This window comes from Schistocerca serialis, chromosome 9 (assembly GCF_023864345.2).
Source record: "Schistocerca serialis cubense isolate TAMUIC-IGC-003099 chromosome 9, iqSchSeri2.2, whole genome shotgun sequence".
NCBI classification, from domain to species: domain Eukaryota; kingdom Metazoa; phylum Arthropoda; class Insecta; order Orthoptera; family Acrididae; genus Schistocerca; species Schistocerca serialis.
In genome coordinates this window covers 503383128-503405837 of record NC_064646.1, presented here as the reverse complement: position 1 = coordinate 503405837, position 22710 = coordinate 503383128, and the positions used below count along the sequence as shown (strand labels likewise).

Genomic DNA, 22710 nt, shown 5'->3' with positions numbered 1-22710 from the left:
ATTCTACGCAGAGTACGCGAAAGAACTTGCCCCCCTTCTAACAGCCGTGTACCGCAAGTCTCTAGAGGAACGGAGGGTTCCAAATGATTGGAAAAGAGCACAGATAGTCCCAGTCTTCAAGAAGGGTCGTCGAGCAGATGCGCAAAACTATAGACCTATATCTCTTACGTCGATCTCTTGTAGAATTTTAGAACATGTTTTTTGCTCGCGTATCATGTCATTTCTGGAAACCCAGAATCTACTATGTAGGAATCAACATGGATTCCGGAAACAGCGATCGTGTGAGACCCAACTCGCCTTATTTGTTCATGAGACCCAGAAAATATTAGATACAGGCTCCCAGGTAGATGCTATTTTTCTTGACTTCCGGAAGGCGTTCGATACAGTTCCGCACTGTCGCCTGATAAAATAAGAGCCTACGGAATATCAGACCAGCTGTGTGGCTGGATTGAAGAGTTATTAGCAAACAGAACACAGCATGTTGTTATCAATGGAGAGACGTCTACAGACGTTAAAGTAACCTCTGGCGTGCCACAGGGGAGTGTTATGGGACCATTGCTTTTCACAATATATATAAATGACTTAGTAGATAGTGTCGGAAGTTCCATGCGGCTTTTCGCGGATGATGCTGTAGTATACAGAGAAGTTGCTGCATTAGAAAATTGTAGCGAAATACAGGAAGATCTGCAGCGGATAGGCACTTGGTGCAGGGAGTGGCAACTGACCCTTAACATAGACAAATGTAATGTATTGCGAATACATAGAAAGAAGGATCCTTTATTGTATGATTATATGATAGCGGAACAAACACTGGTAGCAGTTACTTCTGTAAAATATCTGGGAGTATGCGTACGGAACGATTTGAAGTGGAATGATCATATAAAACTAATTGTTGGTAAGGCGGGTACCAGGTTGAGATTCATTGGGAGAGTGCTTAGAAAATGTAGTCCATCATCAAAGGAGGTGGCTTACAAAACACTCGTTCGACCTATACTTGAGTATTGCTCATCAGTGTGGGATCCGTACCAGGTCGGGTTGACGGAGGAGATAGAGAAGATCCAAAGAAGAGCGGCGCGTTTCGTCACTGGGTTATTTGGTAACCGTGATAGCGTTACGGAGATGTTTAATAAACTCAAGTGGCAGACTCTGCAAGAGAGGCGCTCTGCATCGCGGTGTAGCTTGCTCGCCAGGTTTCGAGAGGGTGCGTTTCTGGATGAGGTATCGAATATATTGCTTCCCCCTACTTATACTTCCCGAGGAGATCACGAATGTAAAATTAGAGAGATTAGAGCGCGCACGGAGGCTTTCAGACAGTCGTTCTTCCCGCGAACCATACGCGACTGGAACAGGAAAGGGAGGTAATGACAGTGGCACGTAAAGTGCCCTCCGCCACACACCGTTGGGTGGCTTGCGGAATATCAATGTAGATGTAGATGTAGATGTAGATGCCACTGTGGTGGTGGCAGAGGTGCAGTAATGTGCGGGGTACTTCACTGACCAGCAGTGACACCAAAGATATGAATCGTATGAAACTTTATTTTTCTCTTGTGAAAGTCATGGATGAAGGAAGTCATGTGGATGCAATATTTCTTGACTTATGGAAAAGAATTTGACTCAGTGTCACACCAGTACTTAGTTATGAAAGTGTGTTCATGTGGGGCATAAAACAAATTTTTGAACTGGATTGATTTCTAGGTTTGTGAGATGCAACATATCATCTTTGATGGAGAGTCATTCAGAGATGTGTAAGGAACTTCAGGCATGTGCAGGAACCCTTAATGTTTGTATAATATTTCAATGGCCTTATAGTTAGAACAACCTCAGACATTTTTCAGATTATGCAGTTGTCTATAAAACAGTACTACATTTAAAAATTTGTGCCAACAACCAATGTGATCTGATAAGACTTCAGGGTCGTGCAAAGACTGCCAATTTGCTTTAATTGTTCAGCAATATAAATTGTTTAACCAGGAAACAAAGAAACATAGTATTATATTAAAATGGCATCAGTGAGTCACAGCTGGAATTAGTCGACTCATGCCAATATCTCGATGCAACAATTTAAGGACATATGAAATGGTATGATAAGACTGGCTCTGTCGTGGGTTAAACAGGCTTAACCTTCAGTTCTCTGGTTGGATACTATGAGAATGACCCAGTGTACAAAGGAAGTTAGTTGTGTAGCAGCTAAGCTACTCATCCTAAAAAAGTGCATTGATTACAACTAATGTGGTTAATGAATGTGTTTTATCTGTCTGGCAGTCATTTCCTGTGCAGGCTGTATGGGCAGCAGCCATGCTAGGATGACATGGGTAAGCAGCTCTCAACAAAATGAAGATATTTCCTTGTATGTCCTGGGCTGTTTATCACGGAATTACATGTCACCTCCACAGCACCTGGATGCCAACCTCGCCGTCAGGCAGTGTACCTGCCATGGCAGGGCAGTAGTTTGTTACACCAGGTCACAAGCACTTGCACCGCAGTGTGGACAGCCATATGTGCCTGCCTGTTCAGGCAACTGCCAGACCTTGTGAAGTCTGTTATGCATGTCCGTCACGCAGACAGTGCTGCCAGCAAGGCACTATTATGCTACGACAGGTCAATGCACTTGCAGCGGCATGTGGATATCCGTCCGTGCCTGCATGGCCTATGTGGCTGCTGCTGGACTGTGTGGAGAGTTACACCCTACACCTCAAATTGGCAGTACCAACAGTTCAGTCCGGCCACGTCAGCAGTTCAGTTTCGCCACCTCAGCAGTTCAGTCTCAGCACTACAAGATGGCAGTACCAACAGTCTTGCCTCAGCATTGCATGCATGCTGATCTGGTCCACTTCATCCAGGTCTTCACCAGCAGCACATCAGCCATAATATGCCAGCAGCTCTGGCACAGTAACAACCCCTCCCCCCCCCCCCCCCCCCCTCCCGCAGTCTTCACGGCACTACCTACCACGGCTCTGGGGTTTATCATGTAGGCACATACCAGACAACATCATAGGGGAGACATTTTTGTTGTATTTAGTTGTGTGGATATTCATTTGAGAATATCATAATTTAATTTTGTTTTGTTAATAACATTATGTTTTTAAAAGTGTCTTCAGTCACTCCTCGGTACTAGATATTACAGAATGTGTACAAAGGAGGTCACAGGCTTGTTTGACTCTCGTGAGAGCATCACAGACATGCTCAAAAACCTGAACTGGTAGATGCTTGAAGACAGATGCCATCTGTGCCACCTACTCACAAAATTTCATGAACTACAGGGCGTTTCAAAAAGAAAGAGCAGATTTCAAACATTTATTTCTCAAAAACTACAAATGATAGAAACACAATTCCAACGGTCCTTCACTCAATATGAGTACCAAATGTTACACAACAAATATCAAAACTGTACCTCAATATGAGCACCATTTGTTACACGACAAATATCAAACCGGTATCTCATTTCTTGCCACACACGACGCAACTGGTCTTTAGTTACCGAATTCACGGCCGCAACAATTCGATGTCGTACCTCTTGAAGAGTAGCGGGCATAGGTGGGACATAAACACAGTCCTTTATGTATGACATTGATCTTGTGCTCCTGCTCTTCCAATCCACCGTCCTGGAATGGTGTTATTTAGGTACCGTCGTACAGGTTCAGAGAAGTGTGGTGGGGCGCCATCTTGCATGAAGATGAAGTGATTTGAATCTTCCTGAAGTTGAGGAAATAGCCAGTTTTCTAACATGTCCAGGTAAATGGTTCCTGTGATAGTTTTCTCCATGAAAAAGAAAGGTCCATAAACTTTGTTTACCGAAATTGCACAAAAGACGTTAACCTTTGGTGAGTCTCTTTCATGTTGAATAACGTCCCTCGGAGTTTCACTCGCCCAAATTCGTACGTTATGCCGATTAACTTTACCAGAAATGTGAAACGTTGATTCATCTGAAAAAATTAATCGTTCGGCAAAATTGTCCTCTTCCATGTCCTGTAGAATTGCAGTTGAAAATTCGAACCTTTTGTTGTGGTCGTCAGGACGCAATGCTTGCAATAACTGCAGTTTGTACGGCTTCATGTGCAGACGGTTACTCAGAACGCGCCATACCGTTGTTTTAGACATGTTTAGTTCGTGACTTGCCCGTGCCGTGGATTTTCTAGGGCTCCTTTCGTAAGCTGCACGGACACGCTCGACATTTTCATCCGATGTGCGTGGACGACCCGTGCTTTTTCGCTTGCAGATGCAACCATCTTCTACGAATCTGTGATGCCACTCATAAATTTGCTTATGATGAGGCGGCTGTTTGTTGAATTGACGGCGGAATGCACGTTGCACACCAACAATGGACTCTAACTTTGCAAATTGCAGCACACAAAATGATCGTTCCTGTGGTGTCGTCGCCATTTTCCTACAAACAAACGCCAGCGCCACTGCGGATTTGCATGGAACTTCTGCGCGGACCATTGAAAAACTTTGAACCTTTCTCTGACAAGAAACGTTTGAATTGTGTTTCTATCATTTGTAGTTTTTGAGAAATAAATGTTTGAAATCTGCTCTTTCTTTTTGAAACGCCCTGTATTACTAATCAAGTAATATTCCAGGAATATGTTACAGCTCCTTACATATTACTCCCATAGGCACTGCAAAAACAAAATTAGACTAATTACATATTTGCTCCGTATGCAAATTGGATGAGAAGAAATCCCCATATGTGACAATATGAATGAGCTCTGCCGAGAACATCAGAGTTTCTATTCACCTTTCAGTATTTTCCATATAACTGACTTTATGAAAGTACACAGTGTAGTATAAAGTAATCAGTTACATAAGGTCATGGAAAACAGCCAGCTGGTTTAAGAACTAAAATGCTTTCTTCATCACGTATGTGATTGAAGTGATTTGAATCCAAGTAAAACTCTCATTCCTTGGCTGTTTTGCGTGAGTATAGCATTATTGCATGGGCTAGTGGGACTGGCACTATTTGTAAAATATTTATTGAAGATAACACAGTCAGTGTGGACATCATTTTTTTTAAAAAATTGATTTGCCCTTCAATAACATTGAATGTTTATATATGATTTATCTTTAGTATTTAAAACATACTAATCAATTGCATTATACTTTGCAATTGACAGTGGTTTTCAGAAAGTGGGTATAGTAGAAAGAGCTGCGTGGATATAATAATAATAATAATAATAATAATAAAAGACATCGGACAGCTAACACAATTTATAAGAAAATGTCAGACAAAAAACGAAAAAAGTTAGGTAAAATCTCACAACAAGAAGCGATAGAGCAATTAGATGAAAAGAAGCAGAAATTACAAGCATTGGCCAAACGACTTAGAAGATACAAAAAAAGTGAAAATAGAAGGAAACAAAATCAAACATTCAACACAATCCAAAAGAAATTTTACCAGACAATAGATAACACACACATTAAAATAGACAATCCACCGAACATAACAGACATGGAACACTTCTGGAGCAACATATGGTCAAACCCGGTACAGCATAACAGGCATCCACGGTGGATACAAGCAGAAACAGATGCATACAAGATGATACCATAAATGCCTGAAGTGATAATTTTGCAGCATGAGGTCACCCAAGCAATTAATTCTACTCACAATTGGAAAGCCCCTGGAAAAGATAAAATACCAAATTTATGGCTAAAGAAGTTCACCTCAACACATTCACATTTAACTAAATTATTTAACAGTTACATTGCAGACCCATACACATTCCCTGATACACTTACACATGGAATAACTTATCTGAAACCTAAAGATCAAGCAGACACAGCAAACCCAGCTAAATATCGCCCCATAACATGCCTACCAACAATATACAAAATATTAACTTCAGTCATTACCCAGCAATTAATGACACATACAACACAGAACAAAATTATAAATGAATAACAAAAAGGCTGTTGCAAAGGAGCACGAGGATGTAAAGAGCAACTGGTAATAGATGCAGAGGTGACATATCAAGCTAAAACTAAACAAAGGTCACTACACTATGCATACATTGATTACCAAAAAGCTTTTGATAGTGTACCCCACTCATGGTTACTACAAATATTGGAAATATACAAAGTAGATCCTAAATTGATACAGTTTCTAAACATAGTAATGAAAAATTGGAAAACCACACTTAATATCCAAACAAATTCAAATAATATCACATCACAGCTAACACAGATTAACCGTGGAATATACCAAGGAGACTCATTAAGTCCTTTCTGGTTCTGCCTTGCTCTGAACCCACTATCCAACATACTAAATAATACAAATTATAGATACAATATTACTGGAACATACCAACACAAAATCATACATTTGCTATACATGGATGATCTAAAACTACTGGCAGCAACAAATCAACAACTCAACCAATTACTAAAGATAATAGAAGTATTCAGCAAGGATATAAATATGGCTTTTGGGACAGACAAATGTAAGAAAAATAGCATAGTCAAGGGAAAACACACTAAACAAGAAGATTACGTATTGGATAACCACAGCGACTGCATAGAAGCGATGGAAAAAACAGATGCCTATAAATATCTAGGACACAGACAAAAAATAGGAATAGATAATACAAATATTAAAGAAGAACTAAAAGAAAAATATAGACAAAGACTAACAAAAATACTGAAAACAGAATTGACAGCGAGAAACAAAACAAAAGCTATAAATACTTATGCTATACCAATATTGACCTACTCATTTGGAGTAGTGAAATGGAGTAACACAGACCTAGAAGCACTCAATACACTTACACAATCACAATGCCACAAATATAGAATACATCACATACATTCAGCAACAGAAAGATTCACATTAAGCAGAAAGGAAGGAGGAAGGGGATTTATCGACATAAAAAACCTACATTATGGACAGGTAGACAATTTAAGAAAATTCTTTATAGAACGAGCAGAAACTAGCAAAATACACAAGGCAATCACTCATATAAATACATCGGCTACACCACTGCAATTTGATAATCACTTCTACAACCCTTTAGATCACATAACATCAACAGATACGAAGAAAGTAAATTGGAAAAAGAAAACACTACATGGCAAGCACCTGTATCATCTAACACAGCCACACATCGATCAAGACGCTTCCAACACATGGCTAAGAAAAGGCAATATATACAATGAGACGGAAGGATTCATGATTGCAATACAGGATCAAACAATAAACGCCAGATATTACAGCAAGCATATTATTAAAGATCCCAATACCACAATAGATAAATGCAGACTTTGCAAACAACAAATAGAAACAGTAGATCACATCACAAGCAGATGTACAATACTAGCAAATACAGAATACCCCAGAAGACATGACAATGTAGCAAAAATAATACATCAACAACTAGCCATACAACATAAACTAATAAAACAACGTGTTCCCACATACAAGTATGCACCACAAAATGTACTGGAGATTGATGAATACAAATTATACTGGAACAGAACCATTATAACAGATGAAACAACACCACATAACAAACCTCACATCATACTCACCAATAAAAAGAAGAAATTAACACAACTAATCTAAATATCCATACCCAATATAACAAATATACAAAAGAAAACAGGAGAAAAAATTGAAAAATACATCCAACTGGCTGAGAAAGTCAAGGACATGTGGCATCAGGATAAGGTTGACATTATACCGATTATACTATCAACTACAGGAGTCATACCACACAATATCCACCAGTACATCAACGCAATACAGCTACATCCAAACTTATATATACAACTACAGAAATCTGTAATTATTGATACATGTTCAATTACCCGAAAGTTCCTAAATGCAATGAAACATATACTGTACAGTTAAAAGGAAGTCACGCTTGATCAAGGTTCGCGTCACTTTCCATTTTTAACCAGACCTAAGTTCTGAGAAAGGAAAGAAGATAATAATAATTCCATGCGACTTCACAGTCTGGTGCAAGTTTTTGAACTGGTTGCCACTTTGGTGACTTGTGTGTCCCTAACCTATACGAGTAATCCTAGTGGGGATTGGGGCTGCGATTTATCCAGGAACATGAACCACTTGTTGTTTCTGCTGGATTTTCACATCATTGAGAGGTGATGGCTGTGTTAAAGGCAAACTCATATATTCTACAGTCTGAGCAGGATTCAATCCCATGACTTTTCTGTTTGTAAGCATGTGCTTTACTACTGGACAACCGGGCCAGACAAGTATGGAAGTGATGAAAAGTCCTGTGGTGAGAGCAGTCGGGCTGCATGTCTGACATACTTTATAGGACACAGATCCGGAGACCTTACTGACCAGTGCATGCAATCAGTAACTTCACTTCCAAGAAATTCATTCATCAGAGCAGCATTATGTAGACGAGCTTTAGACATGGGAATAGAAAGTCTAGTTGCACCTGAAAACATAGACATGTGATTGCAGTGCTTCATGTATGTGTCTTTGGGCTACTACCAATAAGATGCCAGAGCTAAACAGGCTCTTTGTTTTTGTTACCCGTGTGGGCATTGGACAACCTTTTTCCCCTGTGTAGACTAATTACATTTTATGCTCACTTTCATACCATTGAGTGACGTAAATTGCACCCACTGTTTCTTGAAATCATTCTTACATTCACTAATTAATCAACAGCTTTTCTTATACATTTTGCAGGAAATCTATTGCCTAAAAATGAAAACACATTATTAACTGAATAAGTTGGTTTAGTTATTGATTTAGAAAGAAGTCATATTTAGAGGCAAGCCATACTTTTTCCTTAACACAGTTGTACAAAAATCACCATTACATATTTAATTTTACTTTCAACAATTTAGATTATATCTTTCATTTTCACATATTTTTATCGTAGTCAGTATCTTAGCTGTTGTACAGTCAAGACATGATTCATTGCAGTGTGGGTTTTATCATATTACTTCTCCACATGTGGAAACTATATGTACCCCAGCAAACACAATTCTTGTATCTTTTGAATCTTAGTTCTCTTCTATAGACAACAACTTACTCCTCACCAAACCCAGAATCCAAGCACAAGCAAAATCAAACATTCTATTCAAAGTATACCACTCTGTACTAGAAGGGTTTATAGTCTCTATGAAATGTATGTGAGTGTCACAGTATTTATTCCTCCTCGGATTAGTATTTCGAGAATGTATTTAATATTCACATAATAAACACGTTGATGAGTGTCATTTAACCTCATGATTATGTCTATTATGATATGTTGCTTTATTTGCTTTTACAATACTCACTTGCTCCATGCAAGGACCTCCTCATGAAAAAAGTAGCCTCTTTCCACAATATTCTTGTGACTGTATCAACTATAACTTCCCCTTCAAACTTTTCATTTCTTCTTTTCTGCAAGATGCCTAACTTTTGGACCCTGTGCTGTTTGTAATGTTTTGGTAAATATTTGAAGCTATTTGCATTAACACAGTACAGGAGGATAACATGAAACTTTTGCTGTTTTCTTGCTATGACAGTGCTCAAATGAATATAAATGACACAATGATCATTGAAGTAAAAGCAACTTTCTTGAAAGCTGCATTCTGTTACTGAAAGAGTGGAAAATAATACCTATTATTTGTTGTTTGTAATTTAAAGTGATAACTGTCATTTGTAAAGATGTAAATTTTTGTTTGTATGGACAACCTTCCTTCTTTATTTAGCTAATTTTTTCTCTATTGCAGGGCATTTCGTGTAGGTTTTAACAGCCTCTGTGGCTATGCATCTGTGAATCATCTCCACTATCATGGTTATTACCTTAATTACTCCATGCTCCTGGAGCACATTGTAAGTTTGTCAGATTTATCTGTATTTGATTGATCAAAAAATTTCTGATTGTAATTTTCATTTAATCTTTGTGCATCAATATTTCATAAATGGTATAGAACACGTACATTTCCTGTAGGCAGTTCCCAAGAACATGTATCTGAACTGTACCTGCTTTCTGTGCAGTAATAGATACTTTGATGTCATTGCTTTATCATTATCAGCCATTTTAATGGTAATAATGGATGTTTCAAAATGAATATTGAGGTTTTAAGGCTGTGTAGCATTTATTACAGTCAGCTTACAATTATAAATACCACAGCACATGAAAGAACAACTCGTACAATTTTTTTGCAGATCTGTCTGTATGCAAATGCACTGTTTCCTTTGTCACATTTGCAAACAAAATGTTGCTGAATCATGATAAAAATTTTCTCGATCGTACCATCTTCAGTGAATAATTTACCTTTCATTTAAGTGGCATTGTGAACACACACAATGTGGGCAACTGGTGGTACGTAAATCCCTATGAGATGGTACAGTTGCAATGAGACTCACTTTAATTGAATGTTTTTTATATCATTTTATTGCAGAAAGTTTGTAGTCTTTCATTTTTCAGTGAAGCATCTGTAACTGGTGTTTCATATCTTGATGGACTGGAGCTATGGCATTTTCCTCAGTGGAAGAAGATGGACCACTTAACTTTATTTGACAGCAAGGTGGTGTCTCAGTACAGGATTGAGTAAATTATATTGTACCTCACTGCTGGCTTGGCCGCAAAGGGCTGGATAATAGAGTTGGTTTTGCATGGCTTCCATGGTCACCTGATCTATGTCATGAAGTTTTACCTTTGGGGTGGAGAGGGAGGGTGTTCATAAAGGCTCATTTGTATGTGCCTCTGCTAACAGCTCATCAACCCAAATTAAGAACCGAGCGAGGTGGCGCAGTGGTTAGACACTGGACTCGCATTCGGAAAGACGACGGTTCAATCCCGCGTCCGGCCATCCTGATTTAGGTTTTCCGTGATTTCCCTAAATCACTCCAGGCAAATGCGGGGTGGTTCCTCTGAAAGGGCACGGCCGACTTCCTTCCCCATCCTTCCCTAATCCGATGAGACCGATGACCACGCTGTCTGGTCTCCTTTCCCAAAACCAACCAACCAACCAAATTAAGAAACAGGATTGAAGCAGTTGGTGCAACAGTTACCCAGCACACTGATCAAAGTATGGAAAGAACTCACCTATCAATGACTGTGTACCATTTTGAACTCTTGAACACTTGTCAGATAAACTGTTTGACTTGTTCATTCATTTAATGTGTTATTTATAATTGTAAGTTGAATGTGATAAATGCTACAAAGCTGTAAAACCTCAATATTCATTTTGAAACTCCTGGTATATTTCATGGATTGTACTGCATTGTGTGCTTTGCATGGATTAGCTGCTTTACTATCTATGTCTAGTTTTTTGTTTAGCAAAAAACTTTATAATAAATGAAAAGCACCAGTTTGCTTTTGTTCTACAATATTACTTTTATTGTTAATCGGTTTTCGGCTTACAAGGCCATCTTCAGACATTTACTGAGTATTATCACCAAAGAAGTTAATGTTAGCAGACAACATTGGAAGAGAAGTTGTCTGCTAACATTTAACTTCTTTGGTGATAATACTCAGTAAATGTCTGAAGATGGTCTTGTAAGCCTAAAACCGGTTAACAATAAAAGTAATATTGTAGAACAAAAGCAAACTGGTGCTTTTCATTTATTATAATGTTGTTCTACCAAGAACCAACGGAAGATTCTGTTAATATGAAAAAACTTTATGATGCATGGCAATGTGTAAATGGTACCAGTATTACTTAGCTCTCCTTTCACAGATGAAATGTAATTGGGATGTTTTGTTCATCTTTTGTCACATCCCCCAATTTTTAAAATTTTATAATGTTAGGACTATTATCCTTAACCCATTCAGATAGCCCAGTGCATTAAAGCTAGCTCTTGACTATCTGGCCTGTGGACTACCAGCTCTACTTAATTAATATCATAATACTTCTCTGTGATCGGTACACGTGTGACAGTATGCACTACAGATATGTCCCAAAACATTGCACACCAAAATGGGATTTTTCCAGGACTCATACCTTGCTTCTGTTGGTGATAGCAAGGTAGGATCAAGTGTTTTCGGAAGCCCTTGGGCTAGGGACCATTTGTACACCCAGCAGAAGGATCATCTTACTGTAACTATCCTAAAGTACAGGGTGAAAGTTTGAAAATTACACACTTCCTCTGGCTTAGGCAAGTGGAGAAAATTCGTTGGTTCTTTTTGCATTATATGTCGTCTTTGGTGCACCTTAAGGGGGTGATGGCGGCACCATTCAGTTCATGGGCAATTCCTGAGAAAACCTGAAAAACGTGGTTTTTGGGTACAAAAACTGAGTGCAGATTCCAAGATGGCTGTGCACAGCAAATGGCTGAAAATTTTATGATATATTCTAAGATCCCAATGTCGAACAACCCTACAAATTGTCTTGATACCTTTACCCATTTCTGACATACAGAGGTTCAAAGTTACCCTACTTATACTTGTAAAATATGCATGTAATTTCTGGTGTGAGGTTGAGGTGTGAAATTAGTTTATTTCAATTTCACATAAATAAACTGTCAAAACTTTACTCACCCAAATAGTTCTTTTCATGTAAGTGACATGCCCTGCTGTAGCAGGGAAAATAAGGAAACCAGTGGAAAAATGCTCCTATCAGAGCACAAAAAAGGGTAATACGCTCCTGTTTTAACAGACTCTGAGTGAAAAGTGGGGTACCAGCTGTCTCATTCTATCTTTTCCCCAAAATTTTGGCATGCGAACATATCCATGCTTTTTTATACTGAGAGAGACAGTGGCTGCAGGGAAGAGATGGAAAAGTGATAAATACTGGAAGACAGTAGACATTGGTAGCATTGTAGAAAGAACGAAGGAGGCAATGGCAGTGCGAGGGAAGGAGAGGGATGCAGTTGCAGTGAGTGAACAATGCTAAGAAAGGAGTGAAAGGGACAGTGCCATGGGAGAGGGGTAAAGAGAAGGAGAAAGTGGAAATGGGTGAGAACAGTAATAATGAGAGACAGAGTGTATGACAATGACTATGAGGAGGACAGAAATAGTGACAGTGAGAAGAGACAGTAGCAGTGGGAAGGAATGAATGAGATGGTAGTAGTAAGGGAGAGGAAGAGATAGGCAGTGACAGTGAGAGCAGATGTTAGTAGTTGGACAGAACGAAGGAGGTTGTGGCTGTGAGACAGTAGACAGTGACAGTTAGAGACAAACAAAGAGGTAAAGACAAACATATTGGGCTGAATGAATGAGTGAGAATGGGGAAATGGAAGTGGACAGGTGTGAGTGACTTACTACAATAGACTAGTGGGTGTGGATGAGTTACAGTTAGGGGAGCTTGGGGAAATTAGATGTGAGTTGCATGTTGAAAAGAACATGAATATTCTCGCATGCCAAAATTTTTGGAAAAAGTTTTAAAGGTGCTGAGGAAGGTAGAATGAGGCAGCTGGTATGTCACTTTTCAGTCAGAGTCTTTTGAGACAGGAGCATATTAGCCTTTTTTGTGCTCCAATATGAGCATTCTTCACTGGCAAATTGAAGATTAATTTACTGTACAGATTGCACCTTTCCATATCTTTATGTGAAATCTGCACTTCCTTACACTCAGTTGGTATTCTTCCTTAGGTTGAGCCATAAGCAGCGTTGTAATTGCCACAACTACCTCTTGCAAGTGTTACTGTTTTCCACATCTGTGATGCACTATGCACCGATGGAGATATACGCTGCATGCATGGAGAAAGAAACAGTGTTTATAGGTGGCCTATGGCATTACTACTGACATATGCTGTCTGGGCCTTAGAGCAGACCGAGCGAGGTGGCGCAGTGGTTAGACACTGGACTCGCATTCGGAAGGACGACGGTTCAATCCCGCGTCCGGCCATCCTGATTTAGGTTTTCCGTGATTTCCCTAAATCACTCCAGGCAAATGCCGGGATGGTTCCTCTGAAAGGGCACGGCCGACTTCCTTCTCCATCCTTCCCTATTCCGATGAGACCGATGACCACGCTGTCTGGTCTCCTTCCCCAAACCAACCAACCAACCTTAGAGCAGGTAGGGGCCGTACCCTCATCACGAATGCTGGCAAATTGACTGCAATGGCTTCTTCCATCTTAAACAAACTCTGCCCTGTGTGAGCAGTTTCAGAGGCCTAATGTATTCACGTTACTTCTATCAGAGAGAGATCTGATTTCCTTAATGTGTGGTTCCTTGGTTCCTCATTCTGAGTCAGGTAAACTACACTATAACATCCCAGATTAGAGAGTCTGCATAATGCTCACAGCACAAAAATTTAAAATTATAATTCATATTTAATCCATGTAGGTTGGCAGACCGATCTGCATGTGATTTATTGGAACCTTTTTTTGGCTGCCAGAAATCTAAATCTTGCTGCAATAACATGTTTTTTGTCAAAAATATACTCACAATAAAGCAAATATTCTAGACAGATCAAGTTGTACCAGATTCATTAACAGCTCCAATTTCTGTATTAAGTGATACAGTTCAGGATTCCATAATGAGAACATAGTATTTGTCTTTCCAAGTCAGAAACTTGACAAGCCGAGTAATATAACTGTTGTTGCCAGTAGTAAGGATCCTGTTCTTCATGATGTTCAATAAATAGTGGAAAAGATGTAAACACAGGTGGTGCTTGAAACGTTCCTGCTACATTTGCTAATGCTTGCACTACCTGTAATATAGCTGCTGTTAGCTGCTGATAACTCTGCATAGTTTATGTTAGTAGTAGTTGTAAATGCCTGTGGTTGAAAGACAAGCACTTTCACCTAATTGCAAAAGTGTTCAAGGTTCAGTTTGAATGCACCATGGGCCCAGATTCTTCTCAAGTTTTGTAAAATCGAGTTACACACAGGCTACTGGTTACTTACCTTGGCTTATTTACAAGTTACAGGGGCAGCTAAGTAATGTACCATAGCTGCCAAGAAGAGTGTGTAAAGTTTGAGAGACAACAATTTGTATAAAGAAGGGACAGAGGGAAGGCTGTAACTCATTGTCACACTTGACAAAGAAACAGCTAAATATGTGTGTGAAAATTCTGAATGGGAATAAAAGATCACACTTGGGAAATATATTTACAAAAAAGAAGCTTTGAATAAATCTGCTATCAGAAAGTGGCTGGCATTCAAAAATAGAAATGACGAGAAAGAGTGCTACATACAAAATGAAGCAGGAAGGTTTTCTGAAGTATGTGGCCATAAAAGAAAAAAGGTGCAGTTGAAAACTTTTCTGACATAAAAATAACCCAAGATTATTTAATCCTACTCAGGTCAGTTTGTGAGCAATTATCGAGTTAAAAAATAGCAAAGTAGCCACTACTGAAAGAGTATGTGCATTGGGTCAAAGTCCTTTTAAAAAATCCTATAATCAAATGTGTGGAAACAAATACCTGTTGAGAAGTGGGCCATTTTTCTTGGGGTGTGGGCTATCTTCTTGTTGATAACCCATGCCCATGTGTTACTGGCTGCCTTTGTCTTCGTGCTCAGTCCTCTGACTTGCTGCAGCATTTACAACTACCCTCTGCATCAGCCATTTCGTAATTGTTTTGAGCTTGTGTTGGTATTTGAATAAGATTACAGATTCCATGGAGAGTGAACACTATAAATAAAACAGTGAAACAGAGTCATATTATTCTATGCGGGAACAATACAGGAATTGTATTCTGCTACAGTTTAAGGATGAGGTTAATCAACAGGCACATGTCATGTGCATAGGATAATATCCTTGATGTGGCAAGGTCTGTATGAAAAATGGATTGGCTGAGGAGTCCCTGTGGCATTTCCATATATTTCTGGCTATTGTGTATTCCACATGCATTGACAATTGCACGGCTCACATATTGTGTACCCCATGCATGTAACCAAACTCAAGGGCAGTGAAGTGTGTTTACTTGAGTGTGATTCTTTGAGAAAGAGGAGTTAAGGATGTATAAGAACGATTGATAACCACAGTGAGTCCCTCCTAATTTTTGTCAACACACAGACGGTTAACGTAAGACAAAATGTCCCATATCATAATAAGAATATTGTTTATATACGTGTAATTATTGGAGCTTTTTCTAGTTTTGGCCAGAACTGCCTCCTGTAACAATATGGGATTTTTTAAATTATGTGTATGCACGTTTGTTTATATTATTATCTGTGGTGAATTTTGAACACCATACTTTGTCAGACAGTAGCACCATATCACCATGAGCAGCTGACTTTGGAAATTTACACCAAATGACTTTACAGAAACGTTGCTGTACATGTTGTGATAACCAAGTTATTTCTGTCACAGACACACAAATGTCTTTATTGCTTTACACTGTGCAGTTACTTATAGATATAATTTACTCTTGCCAGTTTAACTTGCTGATAATATCAAGGGTAGATTTTGTGAACACAAATACCAGAAAACCAAGTTTTTTATGTAAAACTTAATGAAAAGTCACCCAAATTGTGTAATAAATATGATAGAAGGATAATTAATGAAAGCAAACAGTTAATACTGAAAGCAAGTTTGTTTCATAAACACAGTGCAAGTCACAAACAGAGCTGAAGTGCCATCTGAATGGTGAGCATGGGTGCCAACTATTATGGATTGAATGCTATGCATTTGGTACCTTAATTGTGGAGGTATGGCAAGTGACTAAAATTATGGAAGTACACATTTTTCAATTTGCTGTTTTAAACAATTGAAAACACTACTGTTTACATTTCGATACTCATATGCTACTAAAATACTTTGTACATTGTAATGATTTCCTTCCCGAGTACGTAGTAAATGATTTTGTCACCACAGCTTATTCAGATAGAGGATGCTGAGTGAGGATGAAAATTTTTCATTCTGTGCATTTCAGCTTTAAGGATAGGAATAATACTGCTTTCGAACCATATGACATCACAAGGTTCAAGGTGTTCATCTGTAAGCTGTTCAAGGTGCTAACAGTCACAGGTTTACTTACTGTTTTGATTGTAGTAAGAATGAAAGTGAAAAAGCTAAAGTGAAAAATGATCACAATAATAAAGTAAGTGCTGTAAAAAAAGGCCTAATTACTGCAGCAATTTCATATTGTAATTGGTGGAACACCACAGAGTTAATAACAATGGCTGGCAATGTAACAACAAAAGTAGAACTGGCTAGAAATATAGGAAACCATATGGTTTAGAAAGGCAATGTTTGGTAAAATCTAATAAGCCAGAGCAACATGTGTTTTGCACATTGTGTTCAAAAGAGTTCTGTAAAGCATGCTGGTCATGATGATTTTCGCTTTCATGTTTTGTGTAAAGTATATGTACACCTAACAAACTTCAAGTCTTCAAACACATCATTGTCATCATTTGAAATAAAACCTGATGAGTAAGACTCTAACACCAACACTGAATACTTTTTAGTTCATTAATTGTCTGCCAATTTCTTGTGGAGCCCATACATCACAGCTGTTCAAAAAAAGCTTTCTGATTCTCAGATTGTTGAAGAACACAGTTATGGTAGAACTAAAACAACTAGAGTTATAAATTCTTTGTCACCTGGAACATAAAATGAAACAGTAGAATATTTAAAAGTAAACCCCTTTTTTCTTCTGCTCAACATCATACTCCACAAGCCACCTAAGAGGGTGTTTCTGGGACCACTAACTGATCCTCCCTACCCCGTTCCACTTGCAAATGGTGTGTGGTAAGGCTCTGTATTAGCTGTAATTTCTCAAATTTTCTCATCGTATTGATTACTTGAAATGTATTTTGGAAGAAGTAATGTGTTGTTTGACTCTTCCCAGAAAGAGCCCTCTCAAAATTTCAGTAGTAAACCTCTTTGTGATGCACAATGCCTCTCTTGCAACCAATGGTAGCACAAATATTAAAGATATCTTCATGTTACTTTCATGTTAAAGAGGGAAAGATGTGCACCACAATACTACCCTTGGTGCAATCAAGTTTAAAAACTGGTGAGGAGATTTTTAATCTCTTGAGTGATGAGCTTCTAAGAAAAGGAATTCTATAGAAAAACTGTACTTCATTTGCACGTGATAATGCAAATACAATGGTAGGAGTTGGTGCTTTTTTGGAGAAAGTTCAACCACACTTATGAATAAAAGCTTGTTCAGTTAGCTGCAAAAACAGGTGAAAAATTCTCAAATATTTCAGTGCTGAAGAATTTGTAATGGACATTTGCTACTCCCTCCAAAAATGTTCAAAAAACTGTCTACGTTTAAAATTTATTAAAATACACACGGCACTAAACCCCATAAACTACTGAAGCATATTGTTGCAAAGTGGCTGTATTTCCACTAGTCAACAGAAAGAATAACAGTGGTAACATATGATAAAAGTTTTCAATGGGGAAGCTTCAAAAAGCATAAATAGCGCTCAGTTAAGTATAGTACACCCTATTCTAAGTGATCCAGTTAGTAAACTATATCTTATTTTCTGGAATAATAGTCTTTTGTTACTTACCAAAGCAAATGTATTCCTCCTTATTTACCAGAACAAATGTATTCCTCCAGAAAGAAGAGCCAGTAATTCATAAACTTCATAGCACTCAAAATACCTAATTTTCAGATTTGATTGTGAGATTTATCAAACATCAAACCTCCTGCAGTAGCTATTTCTGGTTGTCTGAAGGAATTGAAATTCCAGAAAAATAAATATCACAAAGGGGATGAAGATTTTGTCATTGTCATTGTTGTAGACACTAGAAGCTACATTCATCATACCAAGCTTCAAAAATCCGTTGTTAGAAAATTTTATGAAGATATCAGAAGTTGCTTTTGTCAACTCATATAGTTACATCAAACAAAAGTTTCCATTAGATGATAACTTCTTAAAAACTATAGATGTTGTAGGTATTGGATCTAGGAAAAGTTAAACCTTTTTCTTCAGTTGTAAAGCTGAGTGAGCTCTTTCCTAACACCCTGAGTGAATATGGAAAGAACAGTAGAACTGGAATTTTCTAGATTCAGGTTTGATGACTTTCCAACAGTAGAAGAGAGGGTGATATCTTGTGGTGTTGCAGTTCTTCTTATTTCCATGCTTGCTAAGAAAATGGGATGACGAATTCTGTTTTATGCTAGACACCTTTGGAGTCTTGTTTTACCCAGACATGTTTCAGCTTTTTTTGTCCTGTCTTCAAGAGGTTACTTTATTTCATTTCTGTAAAATTGTTATACATATTATCATTTAGAGAATATTTGGTAAAAAATATTTATATTTGTGAATAAGGTGATTGTTGTCAAATGTTATACATGGTTTGTTCATGGTTCACAGTTGAGATATGTATAACTGGGCTGATGCACTATAAGTTGCTTATTATAATATAGCTAAAGTTCTGGTTTTTTAACTTATTTAAAAAATGATGGGTTTATGCATTAGCTTATACATCTTACATGAAGCTACTGAATGTTTATGTTGGTAGCTGTGAGTCTGCTACACAATCTACAACTTGTCATCCGCAAACAGCAAAATGTAATTTTTTCTTTGTTTATTATGCATTTCTGAACAAAAATGAGTATGTATTGCACATTTCATGTGACTTACAACTTTGATGATGTGGTTTTGGTCTCCTTTTTTGTGGTGTACTAACATGTTGGTTTCTATCACTTTTGTCAGGCATTTTCTGTGATTTTTCGAACTTGCACAGTGTTTTTGCCACCATTACATGTTGATGTGGCTGTGTAGTATTGATTTGTTTCATGGCATGTTTGCCCGGGTGAGGCAAGCAGATTTGAAGTGTTTTTTGTTGTTTAAAGGCATCTAGAGTGAATGTTGTGCAGTATTGGGGGGGGGGGGGGGGAGGAATTTAGTTCTGGGGGTTGATCGTGTGAAGTTTTGATATGGGTGTTATTTATATAGTTCTTCAATTCTGGCAAAGAGGGTTTTGTTGCACAGTGATGTGTACTCACTTAGTACTTTCTTCGCTTGGGCTATTGATTTCTGGATGTGATAGTCTTCTTGTATTGTTAATTTTTGGTATAAGCTGTTACTAGTTTTAAGACTCTTTAAACCAGCTTCAGTGTTTGTTGGATGGTGATTCTGTGCTATCAGTTGATCTGTGGATGTTGAGTGTGAGCTGTTGCTTTCCAGTGGTCTGAGATGTTCTGTACCTGGTTCTGAAATTCTCGCATGCTTGACCCACATATACAGATTGGAAGCAGTTGTAAGTTAGTTGGTATATATGACTGGCTATATTTGGCAGTGTTCATAGTATTTATTCCAAATCTGTTTTGTATTGTGTTGTTGGTTCTGTCTGCTATGTTGAGTCTTGGTTTCTTTAGTATATTTTTCACCCTGTTTGTGACTATTATAGTTTGTAATTATGTGTCATTTATTGATGACTGTCTGCTGATTTGCTGTATATTGTGTTGTGTTTGTTTGTGTATATGTTTCATGATTATGTGTTGCTGATTTTTGTATTTTGTGATTTATTTTATCTACTCTTTTTGTATCATATCCATTCTTCTGTGCAATTTGTTTTATTGTATGCAGTTCTTGTGTGTGATCATGTTTGTTCATGGGTGTTTTGTTCAGTCTGTGTAATAAATATCTGAAGCTTACTTCTTTGTGAGTTATAGGGTGACTGGATTGGTTATGAATAATGGAGTAATGGTGCCGGTGATTGTGGGTTTCCTGTAAATTGTAAACTCATGTCTGTTGTTTCTCTTGTGTATGGTAAGATCTAGGAAATTGAGTTTTTCATCTGTTTGTGTATCAGTGGTGAACTGTATTTGTGGGTGGATGGTGTTTATGTCCTCATGACTTTATTTGATGTGAGACTGTGATTCATCTTTTAGTTAAATTATATCATCTACATATTTGTACCAATATATTATTTTGAACTGTTTTGGTATTACTATTTTGTCAGAGATTTGCTTTTCCATCTGATGGAGGAAAATGTCAGCTAAGAGGTCACTGATTGGGGATCTCATAGGTAGTCCATCGTGTTGAGAGTAAAATTTATTGTTTAATGTGAAGTGGTTTTGCTCTGTAATGAGCCTAAGTATGGCTAATATTTCTTTTATGTTTGTTGTGGAAATGTTTCCTTGCAGTTGGATGTTTTGTATGTTTTCATTTCTTATTTTTTCTGTTAAGTCGCATGAGTTCTTTAGACTTCTGTTTTCAGTGTATTTTATATTGTCTGTAGCAGAGAGAGAGAGAGAGAGAGAGAGAGAGAGAGAGAGAGAGAGAGAGAGAGTGTTTGGCCAAGTAGTACATTGGTGCTTTGGTAAAGTTTATCAATGGGCATATAGGAATTCCAGGTTTGTGAACTTAGGCAATGATTTTAAAGTGGGGGTGGTATTTTTCTGGATCATTCTTTTAATCTGTGTGTCTGTAAAAATTGTTTGTGTGGTTTTCAGAGTTTTCTGGAAGTTTGTTTGGTATTGGCTTGTTGGATCACTTCTTAATTCTGTGATGTTGTTGCTTTGGAAGAATCCTGTTGTTTTGTTAATGTATTCCTGTTCTTTTATGACTATGATTGAATTTCCCTTGTCAGGTCCTGTGATAATAGCATTTTCTTTCATTAATTTTTTCTGTAGTTTTCTGTAGGTTTTTTATTCAGTTGTCATTCTGTTTTCTTTTATAGTGGTTTTGTTCTATTTGATGTTTCTTATTTCCTCAGCAACTAGTCTCTTGTTAGATTTGCATTGAATTCAGGCGTGTTTAGTTTTTCTTGTTTCTGTATGATGTGTCTTGTTTCTGTTATGATATTCTCTATTGTCCTGTGTGACACCATTGTGTTTATGCTATGTTTGGGATCATTTTCAAGCAGGCTACTCTCTTGTTCAGACAATTTTGTGTCTGTTAGATTAATCACTCTTTTGTGAAAAGTGCATTTGTTGTATTGGTGATGTTTCTGTGATTTATCATTTTGGTGAGTTTCTTTTGTTGTATCGCATGTTTTCTTTCAATTATGGTATCAACATATGTTATAACTGTGTGCATTAATTCATCAAAAAATGGTGAATATTTGTGATTTGCTAGTTCTATATGCAATCTGTTCTTAAGGTTGGCAACTGTGGATTAGTGTTCCTATTCATATATAATAATTATTATTTTGGTTAACAAACAGGTTCTGGGATTTCTAACAAATCTGAAATATAGAATTAAAAATACAAACATGAGAACAGAATTGAATCTCTGATTTGGCTGCCAGTGACATTATGCTGGACATCATGTTGTAGCAGTACAAAGTCATTTTGTTTCAATAGATCCTGCAGCAATAATAAAGAAAAAGCATTGTTTTAGTTTGTAAAACCATTAAGCTAATTGTAAAATTATTAGCTGTTATGCTGTAGTCATTGTAACAACTTATTCATACATTATTTAAAATAAAAAGCCTAATTAAGTTTTGAAATTGTGTTTATACATATTGTCAATGCTAAATTAGTCTGTGCAGCACTTGAGTGGCCCATGTTTCATACTGGTCAACTATCCAGCGAAAGGATTTGTCTTTCAGCTGCCATCAGATAAACGTCCAGAAACCTTAGCAAGGTAAGGCTATTTCTTGCTAACTTATTATGAATATGTAGCTCAGTGAAAACCTTTCACTTTCATACAGTGTAGAGCTATAATATTATGACATGTTACTGTATATGCAATGGGAAGGCAGTTGTACATAATCAGGATCAAAGCAGTTTTTTTAAATGTTGTTTCCATTCATAATTTGAGTTTTGTTAATCTTCCTGCATCTACAAGCTACCTTCTGATTTGTGGCAAATGATACTACATGAATGGTTCATTACTGTAAGCAAGCTCCTGTATGAGCTGAATTTGTCTGGTTTTATCATTATGCTTATTTTCAAGATATATATGAGAGGAACCAGTATGACACTTGACTCTTTTTGGAAGAC

The 22710-nt window shown here is 37.6% G+C and overlaps 1 protein-coding gene across 3 annotated transcripts in view; it reads left to right on the top strand.

Annotated features, from left to right (window-relative positions):
• Positions 1–22710, top strand: part of LOC126419230 (GDP-D-glucose phosphorylase 1) — a 98968-nt gene that overhangs the window by 21274 nt on the left and 54984 nt on the right. For 2 of the 3 annotated variants that reach the window (XM_050086367.1, XM_050086366.1), the window contains exons 3-4: positions 9688–9790; positions 22248–22351. In XM_050086367.1, the coding sequence (XP_049942324.1) occupies positions 9688–9790; positions 22248–22351 (207 nt within the window). The remainder of the gene's footprint in view (positions 1–9687; positions 9791–22247; positions 22352–22710) is intronic. The other variant, XM_050086369.1, reaches the window with a different exon arrangement.